Below are 20870 nucleotides of genomic sequence, written 5' to 3' on the forward strand. Positions count from 1 at the left end.
CACGCGCACGCGCACACGCACACGCACGCGCACACGCACGCGCACGTGCACATGCACACGGGCACGCACATGCACATGCACACGAACATGTACACGCACATACGCATAGCCACATGCAAATTTTCTCATTTACTGCAGTCATTGCCATTCGTAGCCCTGCTATGCTGCCATTCCCAACAAGATGGTGACAGGACAGGCCTTTTCCTCCGTAAGCCTGGTTTTTGGAGAAAGTGGATCAGTCGTTATGCGTTGTTCTCTCTCTCTCTCTCTCTCTCTCTCTCTCTCTCCTCTCTCTCTCTCTCTCTCTCTCTCTCTCTCTCTCTCTCTCTCTCTCTCTCCGTCCCGGTTCCCACCAATGATTGCTGCTGGAGACGCTGTTGACCGGTGCGCTGGTTTCCTTTGGAACTCCGGCTTTCGGTGTCATCCCATGAGGATGCTGAGGTTCGAACTGCACAGAATTGATACCCTGGTAACCAGAAGGAGTATTGATGCAAATGCTGGTGCCTTGTTTTTGTTGGTACATGAGTGTGAACTGCGGGGTGTGTCTGCCTAATATTTCGTCTGAAAGTAAAAACAAAACAAAACAAAACAAACGCGTCGATGCTCCGTTTCACGTTGGCGTTTTCAAACAGCGCCCGCCTTGGTATTTGGGGTGAAATGCACGAGAAGTAGGTAAATAACAGTTATAAGCATAATAAAACGCATGTTTTTTTCGTCAGAACCCTAGTTTACCTCGGGTGCCTTCACTACTTCTTCAATATGCGCCTTGTCTTCATTTCACGCTTGCCCGCGATGCATAAGTATTTTGTACCACGTGACCAAATCTGCAAGCGCAGAATGCCGACTTGGTACATGATGACGAAGCAAAGCGCCTCCGGAGGAATAGTGATCGGCTGCTGTGATGGCGGCAACATCGAACGATGCGTTTGACCCGTCTCCTTATTTCCCGCGCGTTTCAGATTTGGCATCAAATTGGTGCCCTGTCTCAAAATGGCAACGTGAATAAGATACGGCGTATCATAATACGCTGGTTCTTGCTCATTATTCCTGGAAGCAGATTCCAAGCAGCCTCGCCCTCACTTGATGATGTTTTGGTTATGCCACCAGTGTGGGCCGTTTGCCTTATACAAATAAAACGGGAATGCAAATCAGCAGGGGCGGCGTCAGGCATCGGGTACGGTAAACTATGGTAAACTATGGTTTGCTATAGTAAACTAGGGTAAACTATGGCTGACGGGTAGGGTAAACTACTATAGAGAAGGTAAATCGGCGACAAAATGCGAGACATGCATCTCATCTATGCATGCCCTACAGGTCGCTTGTACTGAGAGGTCAGTGAATAGAGCGCTTATGAGATCCCATAGCGTTTCCCAGTAGAAAGCCCTGTGGGTAGGACGCGACGTGGGTCAAGGCTCGTGGCTCAACGTTTTATAATATGCCAACTCTCTCTCTCTCCGTGTTTGTCTGACTCTCTCTCTCCTCTCTCTCTCTCTCTCTCTCTCTCTCTCTCTCTCTCTCTCTCTCTCTCTCTCCTCTCTCTCTCTCTCTCTCGCTCTCTCTCTCTCTCTCTGTCTCTCTCTCTCTCTCTCTCTCTCTCTCTCCTCTCTCTATCTCTCTCTCTCTCTCTCTCTCTCTCTCTCTCTCTCTCTCTCCCTCCCTCTCTCTCTCTCTTTCCAAGGCTCAAGGCCCTCAGGGGCTGAAGGGCTTTCCATCCGAACTCGGTGCACCTAACGGGTACAGTTCTAACGAAACGGCGCCTAAGGCCCCTAGTTCGATCAGAGGTATATAGCATGTGCAAGATATACTTCTATCTGGAGTAGAAAAATGTGATATCTGCTTCCAAAATTGAATGACAACTTATCTTCGTGACGTCATGTTCGTCTAGAAATGGTGAATGTCTTCTTCGTCTTCGTGACTTTCGTGAGAGCGGTAACAGCCATGACCACACACAACAGATCCGTCTGAAACAAAATGATGATAACGTCTTGATGTGATTTTAAGCTTGAGGAAAGCATCCTAAATATCAGTTCACCGTGCCAAGATCTTGCTCAATGAGACAGTCACTAGCAAAGGGTGGAACGCCCACTTTGACAGAGCTGAATTGAACAAATGAAAACACGCGAATGAAACTGCGAGGAATCATCATCTCGCAATGACAAGAAGACGTCATGAATACAACTAATGGCGGATATTCAGGCTCGTCACATGTTGAACATAGAAAAAAAAAATACGCAGAGAAATGTAGCGTTACGCTCACGCTCCAAGCGGCAAAAATAGAAATGACAAGAATAGGTGGCGTCAGCGCAGCCATCCACCAGGTAGCAGCAGTAGCAGGCAGCGCTAGCGCCACCTATCACTGTATCGTCCACTGCGGGCACGAGGCCAACTAACGCAGGAGTCCTCAATGATGCAAAATGATCACTTACCGACACATTGGGTCCAGAAAATGGCATATGCACCCCAGTTCGACTCATCAAGCTCCTGCCAAGAACTTCTTCCCCACTCGGTGCTGGGGCTTCCTAACTGCTACGAGGCCCTTCCATCGTTTCATTGTGGACCCCTTCAATGACATTTCTCATACATTCGTGCACTGCCAGAGTGCCGCCAACTAGCGTGACATTCCCTCTTATATGCAGGGTCCTGTCCCTGTCCCTGTTCAGCATATGGCCTCTGGCCGACTTAAGCCCCTGCTGACATAGGTTCTCAGTGCAGCATTTTGAGCCCCCATTCTTGCAAGGCTCTTGACCAATGGCAGCTATTGACATTTCAAGCTGAACAAGCCCCCCCTGTTCCACATTCCTACATCCCTGGTTGGCATATGTTGTTATCACAGGCTGCAACATCATTGACTGCAATAGCATGCACAGGTGACGACTCTTTCTTATAGTTCTGCCCGCATCAGACAACTTTGGTATAGATGACACCGTTGCCTCAACAGCAGATGTCAGCACCAAGCTGGAGTCTCATTGCATTGACCCTCCTGATTCCAAATAAAAGAGAAAATCTCGTCTATGCGTGTGCAGGTAAACCAGAGCGCTGAGTCCGTGCATATGGAAAATCAAGATTGGCGTACTGATGTGTAAGCAGTGCTTCAGAAAGGTCAAAATAGCATGCGTTTCAAACTTCTCTGCACAAGAATGCCTTGATACCAAAAGGCTACAATTATGGTACATCATTTCACCGGACATTGGTAAGGCTGCTGCCACGTCTGCCAGCAAGCATGGTTGATAGTCCAGCCGGACACGGACTCGTGTCCAGACTTTTGGCAACTTAGACTCGAGCTCAAATGATGCAGTTCATACTGCAGGCAAGACACCTTGAATCGGACTCGCTGATTAGTGAACCTAGGACTCGGACTTGAACTCAATGCATCACGACTCGGGCTCTTGAATCGCGAAAATAGCTCTCAAACACGGACTTATACAAAACATCCGGGGTGGGGTCTTGACTCGGACTTGGACTCAAGACACAAGGGCCTGGACACAGAATCTGACTCTGACTTTTGAACTAAGAGCCGACTGTGTGCGATCCGCACTCTACTCTCACTAGCGAGGATGGATCTCTCAGGGCAATGACCCCGCGGTCGCCTGAGAGCTAGAGGCCCGCCCTCCGAGATTCAGGAAAAATAACAGGACGGCGTGAGGAAATTTAATCAAATTTTCGCTGCCAGACAACATATAAATAGGGCCCATGTGTTATGACCCTTGTCTACTTAACCCAACCCCTACTAGCCAGTACATGTGCAGCTGCGCTTGTGGGTGAAGGCGTTTGAATTGAGCCTCAATTTTCCTTTGAAGGTAAAGTGACTGAAAGAGACTGCGTGATGTGACTACATATATGACCTGTCCGTTTCTTTAGGGCGCAGTGACCAGTGGAGTCGACGCATCTCTAAAACACAAATGGCAACAACAAAGTTTGGATGGAGGCATTGTGATTGACTGTTGGGATTTAAAATTAATGACGTTTTTTTCTAGAATCAACAATGTCTTAGCGTGGCAAGCACAGACCCACAACTCCTGATTTTGGTAATTTCTCATGCATGTTTATTAAATGAAGCTTTTGATGCACGGTGCTGCTCATCATCTGAATGTAGGTTCACAACTGAATCCACATTGATTGATAAAGATAGCAAAGTTCTAAGCCATTGCTCCTAAGCACAAAATGCTTGCATTTTTCCAGCCTCTGGCCTCACCGTCTTCCGTCGTAGTGGCCGGGTCTACACATCATTCGTGCGGCAATGCTCCGAGTCAGGGTCGAACTCAGTTTCTAACGGCTCTGAGTCAGAGTCGCAGACGGCCCAGTGGACTCCGATACAGGGTACATTTGAACCCCTCCCTCCACCAGGCTGTTCGACATGATCAAAGCCGCCGGCGTGAGCGATGTGGCTGAGCTGTGCAAGATCTTCGAAGTTGAGGTCAACATCTCTCAACACATTAACACATAAGCCTCATCGATGGAACTTGGATCACAACCTAGAGCTGCACTGACACATCATCGATCACGATGTCACCCAGCGCAGGTGGGCTCTCAAAATTATATGTATCTGATATGGGACGCAGCCCAACGTCCCTTCCTTAGCAGTGCAGCCCATGGCTGGATCGGCAAGCAGTTTTCGATGCTTTCTTTTTTGCCGACCACCATAAACACGCTACTGGCGTGCCGCGCCTCCCCATCTGCCATGTTGCCTCCCATTGGCTGTGGATGTCGCTGGGATTTCCTCAACGCCACATACACCGAGCAGTGGCGTTAGCAGATCTCAGCAATGACCGCCACTTATGCTCTCAGGAACTTCGTGCACGTCATGAAGCAAAATCATTTGTCATTGACATTCTCTCGCGATCAGCAGCAGCGTTCCTCAGCACAGCCGCACCAGCAGCAGGTCAGTGACCTACGGCCCTTCTCAGCCGGGCACGTGCTGCTTCTCCACCCGTCGCCGCTCAGCGGAAGCGCCCGTGATCCCCGACAGCTGTTTAATGTACATGCTGCGAAGCGTGACAGAAACCGTCGAGGGTCGCCTGGCAACGGCCTGGCCGGTGTCTTAACCCGGAGGGTCGCAGGGCAGTGCTCTGGCCAACGTCGAGGCCGCAGGGACAGTGCTCCGGCCAGCATCGAGGCCGCAGGGACAGTGCTCCGGCCAGCGTCGGGGCCACAGGGACAGTGCTCCGACCAGCATCGAGGCCGCAGGGACAGTGTTCTGGCCAGCATCGAGACCGCAGGGGCAGTGCCCTGGCCAGCGTCGAGGCCGCAGGGACAGTGTTCCAGCCAACGTCGAGGCCGCAGGGACAGTGTTCCAGCCAACGTCGAGGCCGCAGGGGCAGTGTTCCAGCCAGCATCGAGGCCGCAGGGACAGTACCCTGGCCAGCGTCGAAGCCGACGGGACTGCTGATCGGCGGGGCTTAGCAGGGTCGCGTCGAGCCGTGAGGTGACGCCAGCGGTAGTGACGTGACACCAGGGGTAGTGACGTGACGCCAGGGGTCGTAAAGTGACGCCAGGAGTCGTGAATTGACGCCAGGGGTAGTGACGTGACGCCAGGGGTCGTAAAGTGACGCCAGGAGTCGTGAATTGACGCCAGGGGTAGTGACGTGACGCCAGGGGTAGTAACGTGACGCCAGGGTAGTGACGTGACGCCAGGGGTCGTGAAGTGACGCCAGGGGTAGTGACGTAACGCCAGGGGTAGTGAAGTGACGCCAGGGGTCGTGAAGTGACGCCAGGGGTAGTGACGTGACGCCAGGAGTCGTGACGTGACGCCAGAGGTAGTGAAGTGACACCAGGGGTAGTGACGTGACGCCAGGGATAGTGACGTGACTCCAGGGGTAGTGAAGTGACGCCAGGGGTCGTGAAGTGACACCAGGGGTCGTGAAGTGACGCCGGGAGTCGTGAAGTGACGCCAGGGGTAGTGACGTGACGCCGGTGGTAGTGACGTGACGCCAGGGGTCGTGAAGTGACGCCAGGGATAGTGACGTGACGCCAGGGGTAGTGACGTGACGCCAGGGGTAGTGACGTGACGCCAGGGGTCGTGAAGTGACGTAGGGCGTCGCGACGTGACACCAGGGGGCGTGGAGTAACGCTAGGGGTCACCAAGTGACATCGGGGTCTCTCTCGTGACGCCGCTCTCTCAGACGCCAGGGCGGTCGGTGTTCAGCAGCCTCGCAGCAGACGCAAACGCCGGGGTTTTACGCTTCCTTTCGGTGTAGCCGAAGCGGCCTTTGTGTGAGTTTGTGGCTTCTTGGTACAGCGGCAGCATTTACGCTTCTTTAGGGTGTCGCTGAAGCGGCATTTATGTGAGCTTGTGGCTCCTTGGTGCGGTGGCATCGTTAGCGCCTCCTTAGGGTGTGTCTGAGTCGACATTTAAATGAGTTTGCGGCCTTTTGGTGCAGAGACGGCTTGCTCGGGCGTCAGGCAAGCGGAGGCTCATCAACAATGTCGTAAATCACCACGTCGTTAGGCTGTTCCGAGTTACGACAGTTTCGTAACAGTCCGTCTCACTAACATGAGGCCGTGGTTGTGTAAAACCTTAAATCACAATGTGTGGGAGCATCCTGTACTGAAGAAGCATTCTGTGCTTCGGTGGGCGGCGCCGGAATCATTCTGTGCTCCAGTGGGCGGCGCCGGATTCAGATCCAGATGAAGAATGACTTATGTTCTGGCGAATGACACCGTACTTCAGCACTTTTCCCAAATCCGATATATTTGTCTACAGAGACTGGGCTGGGTACATAGCGCGCTGTCATAGTCAAACCTGTTGGCGTTGCAATAGCGCGGAATAATGAAAGGCGAACCTCAATGAAAGTTATATTCAATGATAGCGATTGCTGGTACATGACGCATCACACCATTTGGACATGGGAGGGTGCTTCACTCTCCGAATAATGAGTTTATTTTAAGTGTTAATTTAGCTAATGTGCAACTTCAAGTTTTTGTTCAGATGGGGACCATTCATCACTGAGACTTACGACACAAGGCTACAATGTCCTATGTACATCATACAACGAATACCAACACACCTGAGGAAGATGGGCGATAGGAATGCTTGGGTGATGAGTTAGAGGTCGGAGGTGAAGACTACGGAAGATAACCGGTGATACGGCGACTGATGTGATGGCTCAGTGGTTGTTTGTCGTGATGTGAGCGTTTGTAATATCGGGGTTGACATGACATGTAAAATCCAACACCAGCTGAAAAAAATGCAGCTGCGTGTCTGAAAAAAACTTCTGGGGAAAAATTTAAAAATCCAAAGGAACGGTCAATCCTGAATTGCTTGTTTTCTGTCTGGGACCGATATAGATGTTGTTCACATGAATCAAGTCACCGTCAGTAGTATGCGTCGATGATGTAGTTAATAGTATAGCAGCATATATCGCTCATAGTTTAGACATGTCATGTGCTGGGGTCTTAGTAATCTCCACGGAGACGCGCCCCTGACTGAAAACGGTGTCGGACAACACCCATGTTCGGTGTCAGACCGCACCCGAGTGGGGACTCAGGCTGTACCCGAGATCGGAACAGGACCGCACCCAAGTGCGGAACCAAACTGGACTCGAGTGCGAAGTCGTTCTACACCCATGAGTGGAATCGGAACGTATCCGAGTCCGAACTGAGGCTGTATCCGAGTACGGAATCAGACTGTGCTTGAGATCGTGTCCGCCTGTCGCCAGGTGCGCAGCAGCATGCGGTCGCTGCGCCTGTGGCGCCAGCTCCCGGCGCAGCTGGCGGCGCTGCTGTTGCTGGCAGCTGCTGCGCGGCCGTCGCGCGCCGTCGCTGGCCTGCCCGGCGGTCCGGAGCTGCCGCAGTCGGTGAGGGAGGCACTGCAGCAGGTGGAACGGCGCCTGGAGCACGCACAGACGCAGACCGCGCAGCAGCAGGCGGCCAGCACGCGTCAGGCTCTGGACGAGCTGCAGGACAGGCTGGAGCGGAAGCTGGACGAGATCACGAGGCTGGTGGGTTTGGCTAATGCAGGAAACAGGGGTGCAGTCATGTTGTTTAAATGAGTTAAGCTCGTCTCTCTCAGATCTTCAAAGCCTTAATGATGATCATCACTAAACAGCGCTTGTCGGAGCTCTCGTGGATGTGTTCGTCCACCGAGAAACTTTCATAGGAAACTCTGGCGTCGTTGTAAGTGTCATGGGTCCGCGCCAACGTCAGGTCCGGGCATTGGACTAATAGGCCACAGATGCCAGTCTGTAAAGCATGCTTGTTGAGTTTGGGCCATAAGCCTGCGATGAGCGCTTTGTTGTCATTTGTATCCATCACCTTGAGTAAAAATGAATTCGTCTAAATCCATATCTTACCTTATCTAAATTTAAGCGAAAAAACAACGTGCTTAATTACATGCTACTTGGCCATGCTCGTGAGGGCACCAAAACAGCATAAAAGGTCTATTTTGAAAGAGGTGAATCTATCGTTGTATGCACTAAGTCACACGTGTGCCTAGTTTTAAGCAGAAGTATGTTTTGTTGAACTGCATGCAAGATGCTTACTTGCATTGTTTTGAAAACTTGCCGCCAGTGCCCTACTTTTGGCCACTCTATAAACCCCATCGCGGTTCGTGAGGATTTTTTTTGCCAACCAAGTACGACCAACGTTTAATGAAACAGCCGCCAAGCATAGAAGTCACGTTTATGATGGCTGTTGCATGGGGCTCTTGAAGCTGACAAGTTTGAACATACGAGTACTTCACCTTTATCCGGGAATGGGACGTTCACCTCAAATACGCCACACATGACATGAATCAATGACGAGTCCAGTGGCAGGCGTCCGTTACCGCAGCGTCCCCTTTACCACCCATGTTTCGGCGTCCGGCCGCCAGGTGTCTCAGCTGTCGGGCGGCGCGGCCGGCGCGCCGACGGAGAGCGTGCAGCAGTGCGCGCTCTCCTGCTCGGAGGGCCGCGACTGCCTGGTGGTGGACTACCGCTCCGCAGACCACTGCCGACCGCTGCAGCGGCTCGAGCGATGCGACAACGTCACGTCGGCGGCCGCCTCGGCCGGCTACTACGTCAGTGTGACACAGACGTGCGCGCGCTCCTGCCTGCAGCTGCTGCGACAGGAGGCCGGCACCAGGTCAGCCGGCGGCTGCGTGCGACGCGGCTGCCTGCAGCTGCTGTCGCGGGACTCGGTGTTGGCTGGCTGTCCGCTGGCTGTCTGTTTAAGAGCGGTTGTGGTTGCGGTTCGGGTTTGTGTGTTGTCATGTATGCAGCAAGTCAGAGATAATGAAGTGTTGGCATGCATCAGATGGTACCAGAGATTTGTCTCTCTATAAATGGGCCTTGATCCATCCCTCTTCCCCGCCCATGCCTGTCCCGACCCTCTCAATATTTGTGTTTTATCATTAAAATCTCCAATATACCAAAAGCACGAGCCACGTCTCCGAGGGCATTTGTTATTCCGTTCCCAATGTACTTTGCTGCACTCCCGTTATGGCTCACAAGCGGCGCAGTTGGTTCGCACCACGCCGATGCATTCTTTCCATGCATGGTGACCATTAGGTACCGGCACGCCTCTACGGCCTCGGTTATGCGAGGTTGTATTTCAAGGGAATGGTATCCCAAGGTGGCAATGCCAATTTCGTCTTTGTGGTGAAGAGCGGTGCGCCATTTTCAGTTAGCAGCTGCAATATCTTTCGGATGTTTTGCTATCTTGTCAAGTTGAGTCGAGGATTCCAATCGCTCTCGCGTGTAGAGTGTGCCGTGCCATGATATAGCCTGTATCCTCCCGGGGGTGGCGTGTACGCGCTGAACGTCAGGGGTGAGTCACACCCTCCCACTTGTGTCCTCGCAGGCACGGCGGCCTCAGCTGAACCTCAGGGATGCACCACACCCTCTGACCCATGCCCTCCCAGGGACGGGGTGTGCCGGCTGAACCCCAGAGGTGCGCCACACCCCTTATCTGTGCCCTCCCAGGGACAGCGTGCACCAGCTGAACCTCAGAGGTGCGCCACAGCCTGACCTGTGTCCTCCCAGGGACAGCGTGCACCAGCTGAACCTCAGAGGTGCACCACACCCCTGACCTGTGTCCTCCCAGGGACAGCGTGCACCAGCTGAACCTCAGAGGTGCACCACACCCCTTATCTGTGCCCTCCCAGGGACAGCGTGCACCAGCTGAACCTCAGAGGTGGGCCACAGCCCTGACCTGTGTCCTCCCAGGGACAGCGTGCACCAGCTGAACCTCAGAGGTGCACCACACCCCTGACCTGTGTCCTCCCAGGGACAGCGTGCACCAGCTGAACCTCAGAGGTGGGCCATACACCCTGACCTGTGCCCTGCCAGGGACGGCGTGTACCGGCTGAACGGGTTCGACGAGCCGGTGTACTGCGACATGAGCCGTGACGGCGGCGGCTGGACGCTGCTGCTCACCTCGACGGCGCAAGACGGCTGGAGTCTGGAGACACTGCTGGAGCGGGCCGCCTCCAGGCCGGCCATCGACCGCGACTACTCCATCTTGCGCTACGCCGACCGCTTCAAGGCGCTGGGCAAGAGTGACAGGTTCCTCTACAGGTACCGACTGCGGTAGACGTGGGAGAAGTGGCCTTTGAAGAACGCGCTGTTAATCGTTCAGCTCTCCAACGTGGCGTCCGGGATGCCCGGCTTTGGATACGAGGACGGCCAAAGTGCTGACATTCACAGCTATAAAGTCAGAGAAACGCTGGTGTTAGCCACGTTTTGTAAGAGCACATGCACACTGATCACATATTTAAGTCTGATTTGACAAGACGAAGGATTTGATTTCGTTGCAAGCATTGGAACTACAGCGTGAGTTTTTGTGACGCATTGTCCTTTATAAGCATGATGCACACCGCTTTAATGGGTGCGATTCATCTGCGAAAACGTTAAAGCCCGGATGTGTTATTCTGGAGCACTAGCGAATATCGAATCATTTGCGACCTACGGAGCTAGCGCGGGGATAACATACGAATTACTTTCATTCATTTTTGTCTGCACTTAATCAACGTTCAAGCACTGCGCATAACGCGTAAATCGTGCTGTCCAAACAGCAAGCGCCGTGTCGTCTCGCGTCGTACGGGGTACGTGTGCATGTCGTGACAGAGGCAGGACATCCGTTCGGTGTCGTGCGACCGTGTGCTCGAGACGCAGCTGCCGGAAGCGTCCCAGTTGCGTGGCCCAACCACTACGTGTGAGCCAACACTCGCCTGATAATTTCGAGGCCGTCGATTTCAGTGCTTGCCGCGTGACAAGTTTCGATATCTCCCCGCCATCAGCGCGAGATATCGCGGCGTTATTAATCATGGTAGCTCCGCGCGTTCTAAAATGGACCAGACGCGAGAGCGATGTTCTTATCAGGGATAACGAGACAGAGACTGGCTTTACTACTACGGTCAGTGTATACGCTAATGGTGTAAGACACGTCAGGTTCTCATGGATGACGCACGTGCTGACGTGTCAGGCTCGAGGCGCAAGCGGAGAAAGGACGCGGTCGTTGGGGCGGTGTCTGGTCCGCCCCCGCCAGCTACAGCTTCACCCACAAACTCACCAACCAGACCGATGTCCAGCTGCTCAAGAAGTTCGGCAAGTGGGAGTACGGCATGGAGAGTATCCAGGTGATGGCATAATAGTGTAGGCTATGGATGTAATATGATGCCATAATAGTGTGGGCTATGGATACAATATGATGCCATAGTAGTGTAGGCTATGGATACAATATGATGCCATAAGTGTGCAGCTATGAATCAGAGGGACTTCAATGCAATGATGCATGAACACCGGAGGTGAAATCGTAGAAAGAGAGGCTGCACTTGATAGTGGACTACTTTGTTTGCAAGTGCTGATGCATTTCTGTGACCGAACAATGTTGGTAGCAGTGATGAACGGCTTAGTAAAGACAGTTTTAGATCTCTACCACCGTTGTGCCGTTTCTCAGCGTGTTTTTTCAGCGTTGTCAGCCAGCCTCTGAACGACAACGATCCTAGCACTTCACCTGGCCATGCACGCAGTGGCATGGGATACGAGACAGGGACAAGAAACCGCGCCCATGTACACTGTTCCTCTTCTGAGATAGCGGGCTACATCAATCTCTTAACTCTGCCAGGACACCCCTTACGACAACTGAGACTTTGAGATAATCTGTCAAAATTAACAGCAACGTCTCCCACGTAGCCCTGCGGCAACGTATTCAGCTTATCGCACCACCTGCGCGATGACCTTCGAACATCGCGCTTTACTATACCGTAACGGACTTGCTTCTTATGTCGATCGGATCCCATGCTTCTCTCCACATCGACGTCTGGCGTGGTCCGTCGGACGTTACGCCCCCTCACGCACCACGTGAAGAGCTCGGATGCTGCACCTCTATTACAGCAAAGTCCTGGGCAAACCCTTCAAACATCGGACCCCCTGGAAACGACGCCCTGTGCGGACGACTACATGCTCGCAAAGAACATCTCTGCGCTGTCCCCTCGTGGAAACAGCTAGTGTGAGGCGCTGCTACAGTTGGCATTCACGGCGGTGATAAGCGACCTGCGCGTACCCCCTCTGACATCGCTGACGTCATTCACCGCACCGTTCCGCCTGAGGCCAGTTCTGAACCGCGCCTCCCCTTCAGCAACGCCTGCCGTGGATCAACGCCGGCGGCTACTCGAGCGGCAAGCCTCTGCTGACGACCACGGACCAGTGGCGGACGGGCACCTTCTGGGGCACGCTGGTCACGCGGCCCGAGCAGCGCGCCTACCGCCACAGCCCGTGGGTGTTCGGCACCGTCGCCCAGCACTCGGGCACCGTGCTCTACTGGCTCCGAGAGGAGAATGTCTAGACGGTGTCTGGCGGTCGCTGCCGAGAGGAGTGAGGGACACGAAGGAGCTGCCGGTCGGAGCGTTAGAGTTGGAGATCGAGTTAGAGTTAGAGTTAGAGTGTGCGTTAGAGTTAGTGTGCGTTAGAGTTAGAGTGTGTGTTTGAGTTAGAGTTAGAGTGTGCAGGGTGGCGCATGGTGAGGACGCACCGCGATGCTTCTTCTCTGCAGCGTCGAAGAACCAAGCTGGTTCAACACAAATAAGCCCCGGCCTTTGTTCAATCGTAGAGGTGAAGATTTTGGCTGACTGCCGGAAGAAAGACAGCTGATGTGGTTCGTTGATCATGTTCATGCAAGTTTCTTCGTTTCCGTAGCATAGAAGGAGGAGGGGGGGGGGGGGGGGGAGCGTGCTCAGTGAAAGCCATCTCTCCACGAGAAAGAAACGTGGATCGAGAATGATGCCACGTAGAAAGCCACGAGGAGAGCTATACACGATGCTTGGTGAAAAATGACGTTGTTGCATGCCGCTGCGTCTCTGTTTTTTCGAATCCAGTTTAGAGGCGAGAGAAATGATTGACGAGGCAGTTCTTTGGGGGCTCCTGTAGCAGTGGTTCTGCGATGAGTGGCTACGCAGAGTGCTGGAGACAGAGAGTCGCAGCAGTGCAGCACCCTGTTCCGCTTGTGCTTGCGTCTCCGTGTTTAATGTCCCAGTGTCGAATGGAATGTTACTGCTTCTTTTGCCGGGAAATCGAAGATGTCGTGCTTCTTTGGATCAGCGGCACCGCAAATGCGGGACACTTTTTATAGCTTTGTTTGACATCTAAGAGGAGAAAGCAGCTCAAAGTACATTCCCTTCACACAAGAGGTGTGCTCTGGGGTGCACACACGCGAGGGATGTGAACTGCTGGGGCTGCGAACTGCTGGGGATGTGGTTGCGAAGGATTCGCAATGCCACCGCATAGTTGAGCGATGTTTGGTGTTCACGATTGTCATCTGTAGTGACGCAGCGATGTTGGGTGGCATGAAAGAAAGAAGAGCTGCCCCATGCTGCTAACTGTACGAGTGGTACTGGGAATAGCACGGTAATGGATTTTGTGGTGGGTAAATTATTCCTGTACCACCGTTGTCGGCGGTCTGGTACGCGTTCATCTCGTTCAGACGTCCGTAGAATATACAGCAATACCCGATGTTTGGCTGCTGCCATCTACTTTTCGTGTAAACAATGACCGGCGGTTGCAGTGGACTCAAGACGCTTGGGCGGGCACGATTCTGATCGCAAGTTCTTTAATATTGCCAAACAAAGAAGGAGCCCTTTCCCCGCCATACCTAACCTTGAGTTGGTAGCCAAAGGGCGTCTATAGTCTACAAGGTACGGATGAAGACTACGTAAGTGGACCAGAGGCTAACAACAAAATCGGGGATCCGATCCGCTCTTCTAGGCGTAAACATGTCAGGAGCCTCACAAGTTTTATGGCGGCTGCAAACAAACCAGGTTCCTGCGCGGTTGCGGTCGCTTACCGTGCCGATATCTTTCAAGGTCATTAGTTTCTTGATAATTTGTATGCATGTTTTAATGAATTGCTAGTTCACCAGTTCACGCTTGCTGTTTGCGGGCAATCCGAAGTCAAGTGTCAGGTGAGGTCAAGAGGTCAAGTGCTAAGTGAGGTCAAGAGGTCAAGTGGTAAGTGGGGTCAAGAGGTCAAGTTTCAAGTGATTTCAAGAGGTCGAGTGTTAAGTACTTGACAGGAACCCGGGAAATAAATGTGGGGAAGGAATGATGTGCAAGACCGGGGCCTGTTATGATTCGACCCTGCAAACTTGAATATTTTTGGCTCATCTGTAGAGTCGGGCGAGCCCACAAACATTGTTGGTTACGTCCTCTACAATGTCATTCGCTACATGAGTCTAAATATTTATTGATTGCCTGGAATGTCCTCAGCTCATTACATGTGCTACGTCTCAACCACCAGTGTCAGTGCGTATAATCGTCGATTAGCGGGACACCGACAGCGCGCGCAAATGTCACCTAAATGAGGTGACAGCCAGCTTTGGCGTCGTGCAGTACGTGCAGCAAGGGACCCTGAAAACTTCGACTGAGGCGACCTACAATATAATATGATAAAGTCAGCTCTAAGTCAAACAAGCGCTGGTAAGCACATCATTTTGACATATAGTATTCCTCAAATTATCAGACCATGTGACTGTTAGGATTATTACTTTCTTCGAAATCAAAACGAAACGGTGCCTTCAAGTAATTTAGCGCGTCGCGTAATGCTTGGCCTTCCAGTTTTAAATCGCTATGTTTTCTGTCGAAGAGAAAAGTTAACCTCCCTAGATATTTGAGCATTGTCCGAAAACATATCACCCATCCATTACCACTGACATATGCACCAAATGGCATACGTCACTGGATGCAGACATCCCATAGCATGCACATGCACCCCCTGCTGACATGATATAACTACATTCTCTTACCCGACGCACATGCATAAACAAACTTAAGTCACTTAAGTTACTGAGAGAACAGCGCGACATGTCATGTGGCCGGACGTTCCATGCCGGCGATGTCGGACCCACATCACGAAGTAGGTGGGCACAAGTTAAGACCTTAACGCGGGGATTGTGTTGTCTGGAGTAGCCAGTCTATGCGTTGTCTCTGGTGTGTTGGCGTAACTCTACGCTGTTTATTCCGCACCGATGTTGCACTTACGTTAACCACATATTTATCACCATAAGGGTGGTCACAATGTGTTGCGTCCAAAATAAGAAAGAAAATGGGATTTCACACTTGGTTCTCTGTTTATGAATTAATGATTTAAAAGCCCTCATGGTCGTGGGCAATAAAAAGAGCAAGCAATCAAAGTCCCGCTATAAAATATTCATTGATATGCCTACCTGACATTTTTGAAACATACCAACGCACACAAATGCACGTAATTCTCCCAAATTCCTTAACCGCCCCAGCCCGTTTTCCGTTATATCTGGACGTGGTACAGTATCTGTGAGTTTTTTAAAATGTGCACGGGAAGAAATTCGCTCCATCCGGCGGATTTATTTAAATGTCGGAACGAAAACTCGTCACAAGTTGTTGTGCATTTACGAGCATTTATAAAAGGCCTCAGACATCAAACGCATGAACAATTACTCAGGTCAGCTTTACGTATGTGGCTAAAACGAACAGTCCGCAAGTTGCCATTCATTGCATCCCCACCCGGTAAGTGCAATTCCCTATTCAGCTGCAGAGTTTCCGCTCTTTAATTTAGAGAAGGGGTTCGAATTCGAGAAGAAACGCGTTTTCTCTCGTATTTTAGGGGTACGCCCAACCGCGTTTCCCTGCTTAGTCCCCGAATTTATTTTGTGGAAGCACGCCACTTATCTGCCGCATTACGCTTCATCGTTAAAATACACCGAACATCGCTCTGCGACCGTGTTTCCACCCACCTGCCACCTGCCGGACACTGCGCAAACCAGACAGTCGGCTGCCGTCATGAGCGCGCCAAATTTCGCCGAACCGGCCTGGTGACCTTGAGATTGGCGCGCCGCCGCGTTGCAAGCCAAGGCTCGAGGCCCCAGTTGGGCGGCGAGCGCGGCGGTGGGTGGTGGGAGCGGGCGTTTGGGCGTGACCTGGCCCGACCTGGTCTGACGTGACCCCAGCGGAGCGGCGTGACCCGGGGGGAAGGCGGTCAGGGGTGGACAAGGTGCTAAACGCTGGTGAGTACCGGTTGATGAGCAACTAACCGGAGTAGAGGAGAGATGCGGGCCGATTTGGTAGGGGCCAGGTTTCCGTGGTTTCGGTCTATTAACGTTGTACGTTGTGTTTGTCTCTGACAAAGAGTTTGAAAATTGAATGAAGTGGAACGTTTCCAATCACTTCGTGTGTTAAAGGCAAACGGTGATTCTCACCAATTTACCTACATTTGGCAGTATTGCATCGACCTTGAAAACAAACAAACAAATGACATTCTCGTACTTGGCCATTCAGTCAATTCTCACCGAACAGGTAAATTTGGTCATTTGACCACATTTCCTTGATGCACTCCACCGACGACCTTGTCTCGGTGTCGTGCAGCATAGTTCGCAAGCATACAAGTTTGCAGCATACGTGCTTTAGAGATCATACCCACCTAGAAACTTACCTGCATGTCACCAACAGACATGTACCTGACCTACTGCCGAAAACAAGAATGTTGATCCTTGAAGCGACCAGGAGACGACATGCTGTTTTTGTTGTAACAGGAACGTTGAGTGTTTATTTATGTTTGTGTGGGACGTGCCGCCCTCGTACCCCTCCCCCAAGCGTATCTATGCGCCGAGGGCAACTAGAGCTTCAGGTGACGCTGCGGAGGCAGCCTTGATCGGCCCGGGAGTCTGGATCTGAGTGACAAGATGATGATGATGCCGATGATGCTGGCCGAGGAGTCTGAGTCTGAGTGACAAGATGATGACGATCCCGATGATGATTGCGATGACGACGACTTCGATGATGATGCTGATGCTGATGCTGATGACGATGATGAAGATGATGGTGATGTTGCAGATGACATGATGCGACATGACATGAGTGTCATGGAGACTGATCGGTGGGCCTCTACGTAGTGGGTATGGCTAGTGGCCCACTAGCCATACCAACTAGTAGTGGGCATGGCTAGTAGTGGGATATGTAGTAGTCCCACATCTCACTAGTAGTGGGATATGTAGGTACACACGACTGCGCAGTAATGGTAGGCCGGGAGGGATAGTCCGATGGTTTCACCCTCGTATCCCGGGGGAGGAGCGCGCGACTCTGCGCCGTGAGCAGAGCTCGCAGACGGCTGGCGTCCCACGGCAGGTGGTGGCAGCCTCCGACTGCAGCTTCGGCTCGCGTCATTGGCATTTTGTGATTTGTTCTTGTGGGGTATGGCTTGTATGGGCTTGTGGAACAAGTAGGGCCATTAATCCTTGTCGTATGAGTCACGTCTTTGGCATGGATAAAACGAAAGGGACCGGGAGTGGGGACTGTAAAGGCTACCAATGCAGCGAAAGTTCAACGAGTGAACGCGGCAATATGTCTCTGTGGGCAGCCATGGGCATGGTCGTAATCGATCAGCCGTGCTCTTCGATTGGTGGCGCCAAGCTGCCAGCCATGTGCAAGGCTCTCAAGGAGTTACTCCACACCAAACAGTGAGCTTCCGACAGGAAGGCTGCCCTCGAAGCAGTAGTGGAAAATGATCCGGCGCTTCGGACTGGATCCTCTATCACGGATGAAGTAGCCACTCAGACTATCGTGGTCGTCGTCGTCGGTGCGTTAGAATGCTCACAACGTTTCGGGCAGTCGTCCGACCGTCGTCAGGTGTTGATTGAGTCCTGAGAAGGACTGGAGATGTTTGGTTTTTATCTCGTCATGTCGAGCAGGCGACACACCAGACGAGGACGCTAGTTCAAGCAGCTGTACCATCTGTGATACTAGTACCTCGTCTCAATGCTTCTGTAAAACTGTAACAATTGGCCATCGGTTGGGTTGTCTTGCAATCACGAAGAGAGAGAGAGAGAGAGAGAGAGAGAGAGAGGAGAGAGAGAGAGGAGAGAAGAGAGAGAGAGAGAGAGAGAGAGAGAGAGAGAGAGAGAGAGAGGAGAGAGAGAGAGAGAGAGAGAGAGAGAGAGAGAAGAATAGAGAGAGAGGGGAGGGGAGAGAGAGAGAGAGAGAGAGAGAGAGAGAGAGAGAGAGAAGAGCTTAGAGAAGGAGGAAGAGGAGAGAGAGAGAACAAGCCTCTGAGCCACTCTCCTAAGCTTCTCTCCTCCTACTCCTAACTCTTGGAGCCTCCGATAACTCTGCCGTCTCTCAGGGTCTCTTCTCTTTCTAGGACGTTGGAAGATTCTTGTAGTGCAGCCACATCAACACCTCATCCCACAATCTGCCTAAGTTCTCCGATCACCGAACTCCAAGGACACGTTGGTGCACTCCAGGCGCACGCTGAGGTGCGCTTGCGTCGGGAGTGAGGACGCTGGCAACAGTCGTATACAGACACGCATAACCAAACCAACCAACGGGGCTCCCTGGATACCATAGCACCCCATCCTCTGAGAATGATGAGCATTATCTCTACGACGACGCATTAAATGAATCGACTTCAAAATTGCTATAGTGTCTGCCTACTTATCTCTGCCCATGTGTATTCAAAATATGTAGCTCACACCAACCGCTCCGCACCATTCGCTGCGCTGATGAATACCCTATCAACATGGAGCTGACGTGGGTTAACATCCCCCCCCCATTCTGGGCAGGGTCGATTTATGGCGGAATGCAGCTGGATGAGCAATATGGTATCGTTGGAAAGTCCGACGGTTCTAAACAAATTGACAATGGCCATTTTTCTTCCTGTCTTGTAGCACACTCACACGTCAACTTCGGCGCCGAATTTGACAGGCATGGGTGTTCCACAGAAATCATGTTTTGAATCACGGCTTAGCGGAGGGAGCGAAGGATTTGGCACCTCATTCAGGTAAACGTGCTGTCAAATCAACAACCTACGACTCTGGAGCATGCTTTCTGAAGGTCAACTTAGGTCGATGACCATCGGGCAGTGAGGGGCACCGTATGGTCGGAGCGGATTTCACCAGCTGTCAACGACTGGTAGCTATGCGAGATATTGTATTGGTCGTAACCGGGCAGGCGCCTGGCGAAACCCATTATCAACATCGAACAGCATGACCATTTCTGCCACATCTATTCTGAATCGCGTCAGGATTCGGCTCCATCAAACAGCGCGATACCAAGGAAGCGTTGGGAATTGCTGATAGTTTAGTGCCGGACGGTAGGCATTCAGGGCACAAATCAATAAACCTGTCGACTAGCACCCCATCGTTGCAGGCGTGGTGAGAGCTGGCCGTTAGTACACGTCGGCGTGTCGTTTATTATAGCCGTAATGACTCGACCAGCCGCGAAAGTAAGGACAACGCGCACATTGCCTGCCCACGTGGCGTTGCAGTCCAGCTGCTGCACGTGCAGAACTAGTCAGACGCGCCCCGCGGCACCTCCGTTGCGGAGATCGCCGTCCGCTCGTCAACCTTGGGCCGCCGTCGCGTCCGGGCAAGACGATCGGGGCAAGTGATGAACTCCGCAGCCACTGCTCTAACTCAGGGGGTACTTGCAGCGCGATGCTGTGGTGGGCGGCAGTAGCCAGAGTGGTCGCTTTTAGTCCTCTGCTCGTGCGGAGAGTGTCAGCTCTGTCACAGGTCCAGGGCCTGGCGCGGATCATGGATGTATTCTGGCGGGATGCTCATGGAAACATGATAGTCGGCACGGGTGCGCGAAGGGTGATCACAGCCCCTGTCATGCGTTACAATGAACACAGCTACATCACGTACGACCACATATTGAGGCGTTAAAACATGCTACCCGCCCAGTTAAGTCATTCATCGTCATGGACACAATTCGAGTTGGACGCTGATGTCATTGGGGGCAACGTGCTCAGTTGATGAATCTTTGTGGTGTCGCCTGCCTCTCATTCTAGTTGGAGGGGGAGGGGAGGGGGCACCGCGAGGAGTCGAATCCCGTACCTCTGGCTTCCCAGACTCGCAGCTTAACCGCCGTCACTCGTCACTTAACCGTCACAATGCCGTCACTTGACTACCGTCACTCTTGAATGTTGATAGTGGCAACCTCCCTTCAAACACGAGTGTGAACAGTTGGCTGAATATCTTGGTGATTTCAGTTTTTCGCCATTGCACGGGAGGCCCATCCCTTGACTCGTCGCTCATCGCATGCCGTGAGTGACAGCAGTCTCTCCCCATGGCCGCGGCCGTGGACGCCCCTCGCGTGCTGCCGGGCGTTCCGCGTGGGCGTGCTGCGGCGCGCGTATGCCGCCGTTCCCACGTGAAGTACCGGCTAGTCACTCCGTACCCAGCCATGACCCTGTGGAGGCGGATACCAGCCAATTGTCGGCCGGGAAGTGCTGACGCAGGCAGGCGGAGGAAAATTCGCCAACGACGCTTGACGAGGTTGCGTGCATGGGCCTGCGCAGTGCGCGGCACGTGGTGGTGCGCCGCCACGTGCTGCTTTGGCTTGAGCAGCTGTGGCTGCTCATATGCCACACTGGTCGAACGAACGGCGCTATCTTACCAAGTCTCCGCTCGTCTCCGTTTCCCGTTCTAGGGGA

General features: G+C 52.6%; 1 protein-coding gene and 1 long non-coding RNA gene across 2 annotated transcripts in view; both read left to right on the forward strand.

Moving 5' to 3' along the window:
• The first annotated feature begins 7661 nt into the window (after positions 1 to 7661).
• On the forward strand, positions 7662 to 13922 carry LOC119090165 (uncharacterized). The gene is made up of 5 exons (XM_037212960.1): positions 7662 to 7937; positions 8807 to 9057; positions 10263 to 10490; positions 11398 to 11551; positions 12553 to 13922. The coding sequence occupies exons 1-5, from the start codon at positions 7668 to 7670 to the stop codon at positions 12757 to 12759; spliced, it is 1110 nt and encodes a 369-aa protein (XP_037068855.1). The 5' UTR covers positions 7662 to 7667; the 3' UTR covers positions 12760 to 13922.
• A 2407-nt stretch (positions 13923 to 16329) lies between these two features.
• The window catches only part of LOC119090962 (uncharacterized), a 33589-nt gene continuing 29048 nt past the window's right edge, over positions 16330 to 20870 (forward strand). The window contains exon 1 of the long non-coding RNA XR_005093343.1: positions 16330 to 16446. This is a non-coding gene — a long non-coding RNA (uncharacterized LOC119090962). The remainder of the gene's footprint in view (positions 16447 to 20870) is intronic.

This window comes from Pollicipes pollicipes, unplaced genomic scaffold (assembly GCF_011947565.3).
Source record: "Pollicipes pollicipes isolate AB1234 unplaced genomic scaffold, Ppol_2.1 Scaffold_1600;HRSCAF=1878_pilon_pilon_pilon, whole genome shotgun sequence".
Lineage (NCBI taxonomy): Eukaryota > Metazoa > Arthropoda > Thecostraca > Pollicipedomorpha > Pollicipedidae > Pollicipes > Pollicipes pollicipes.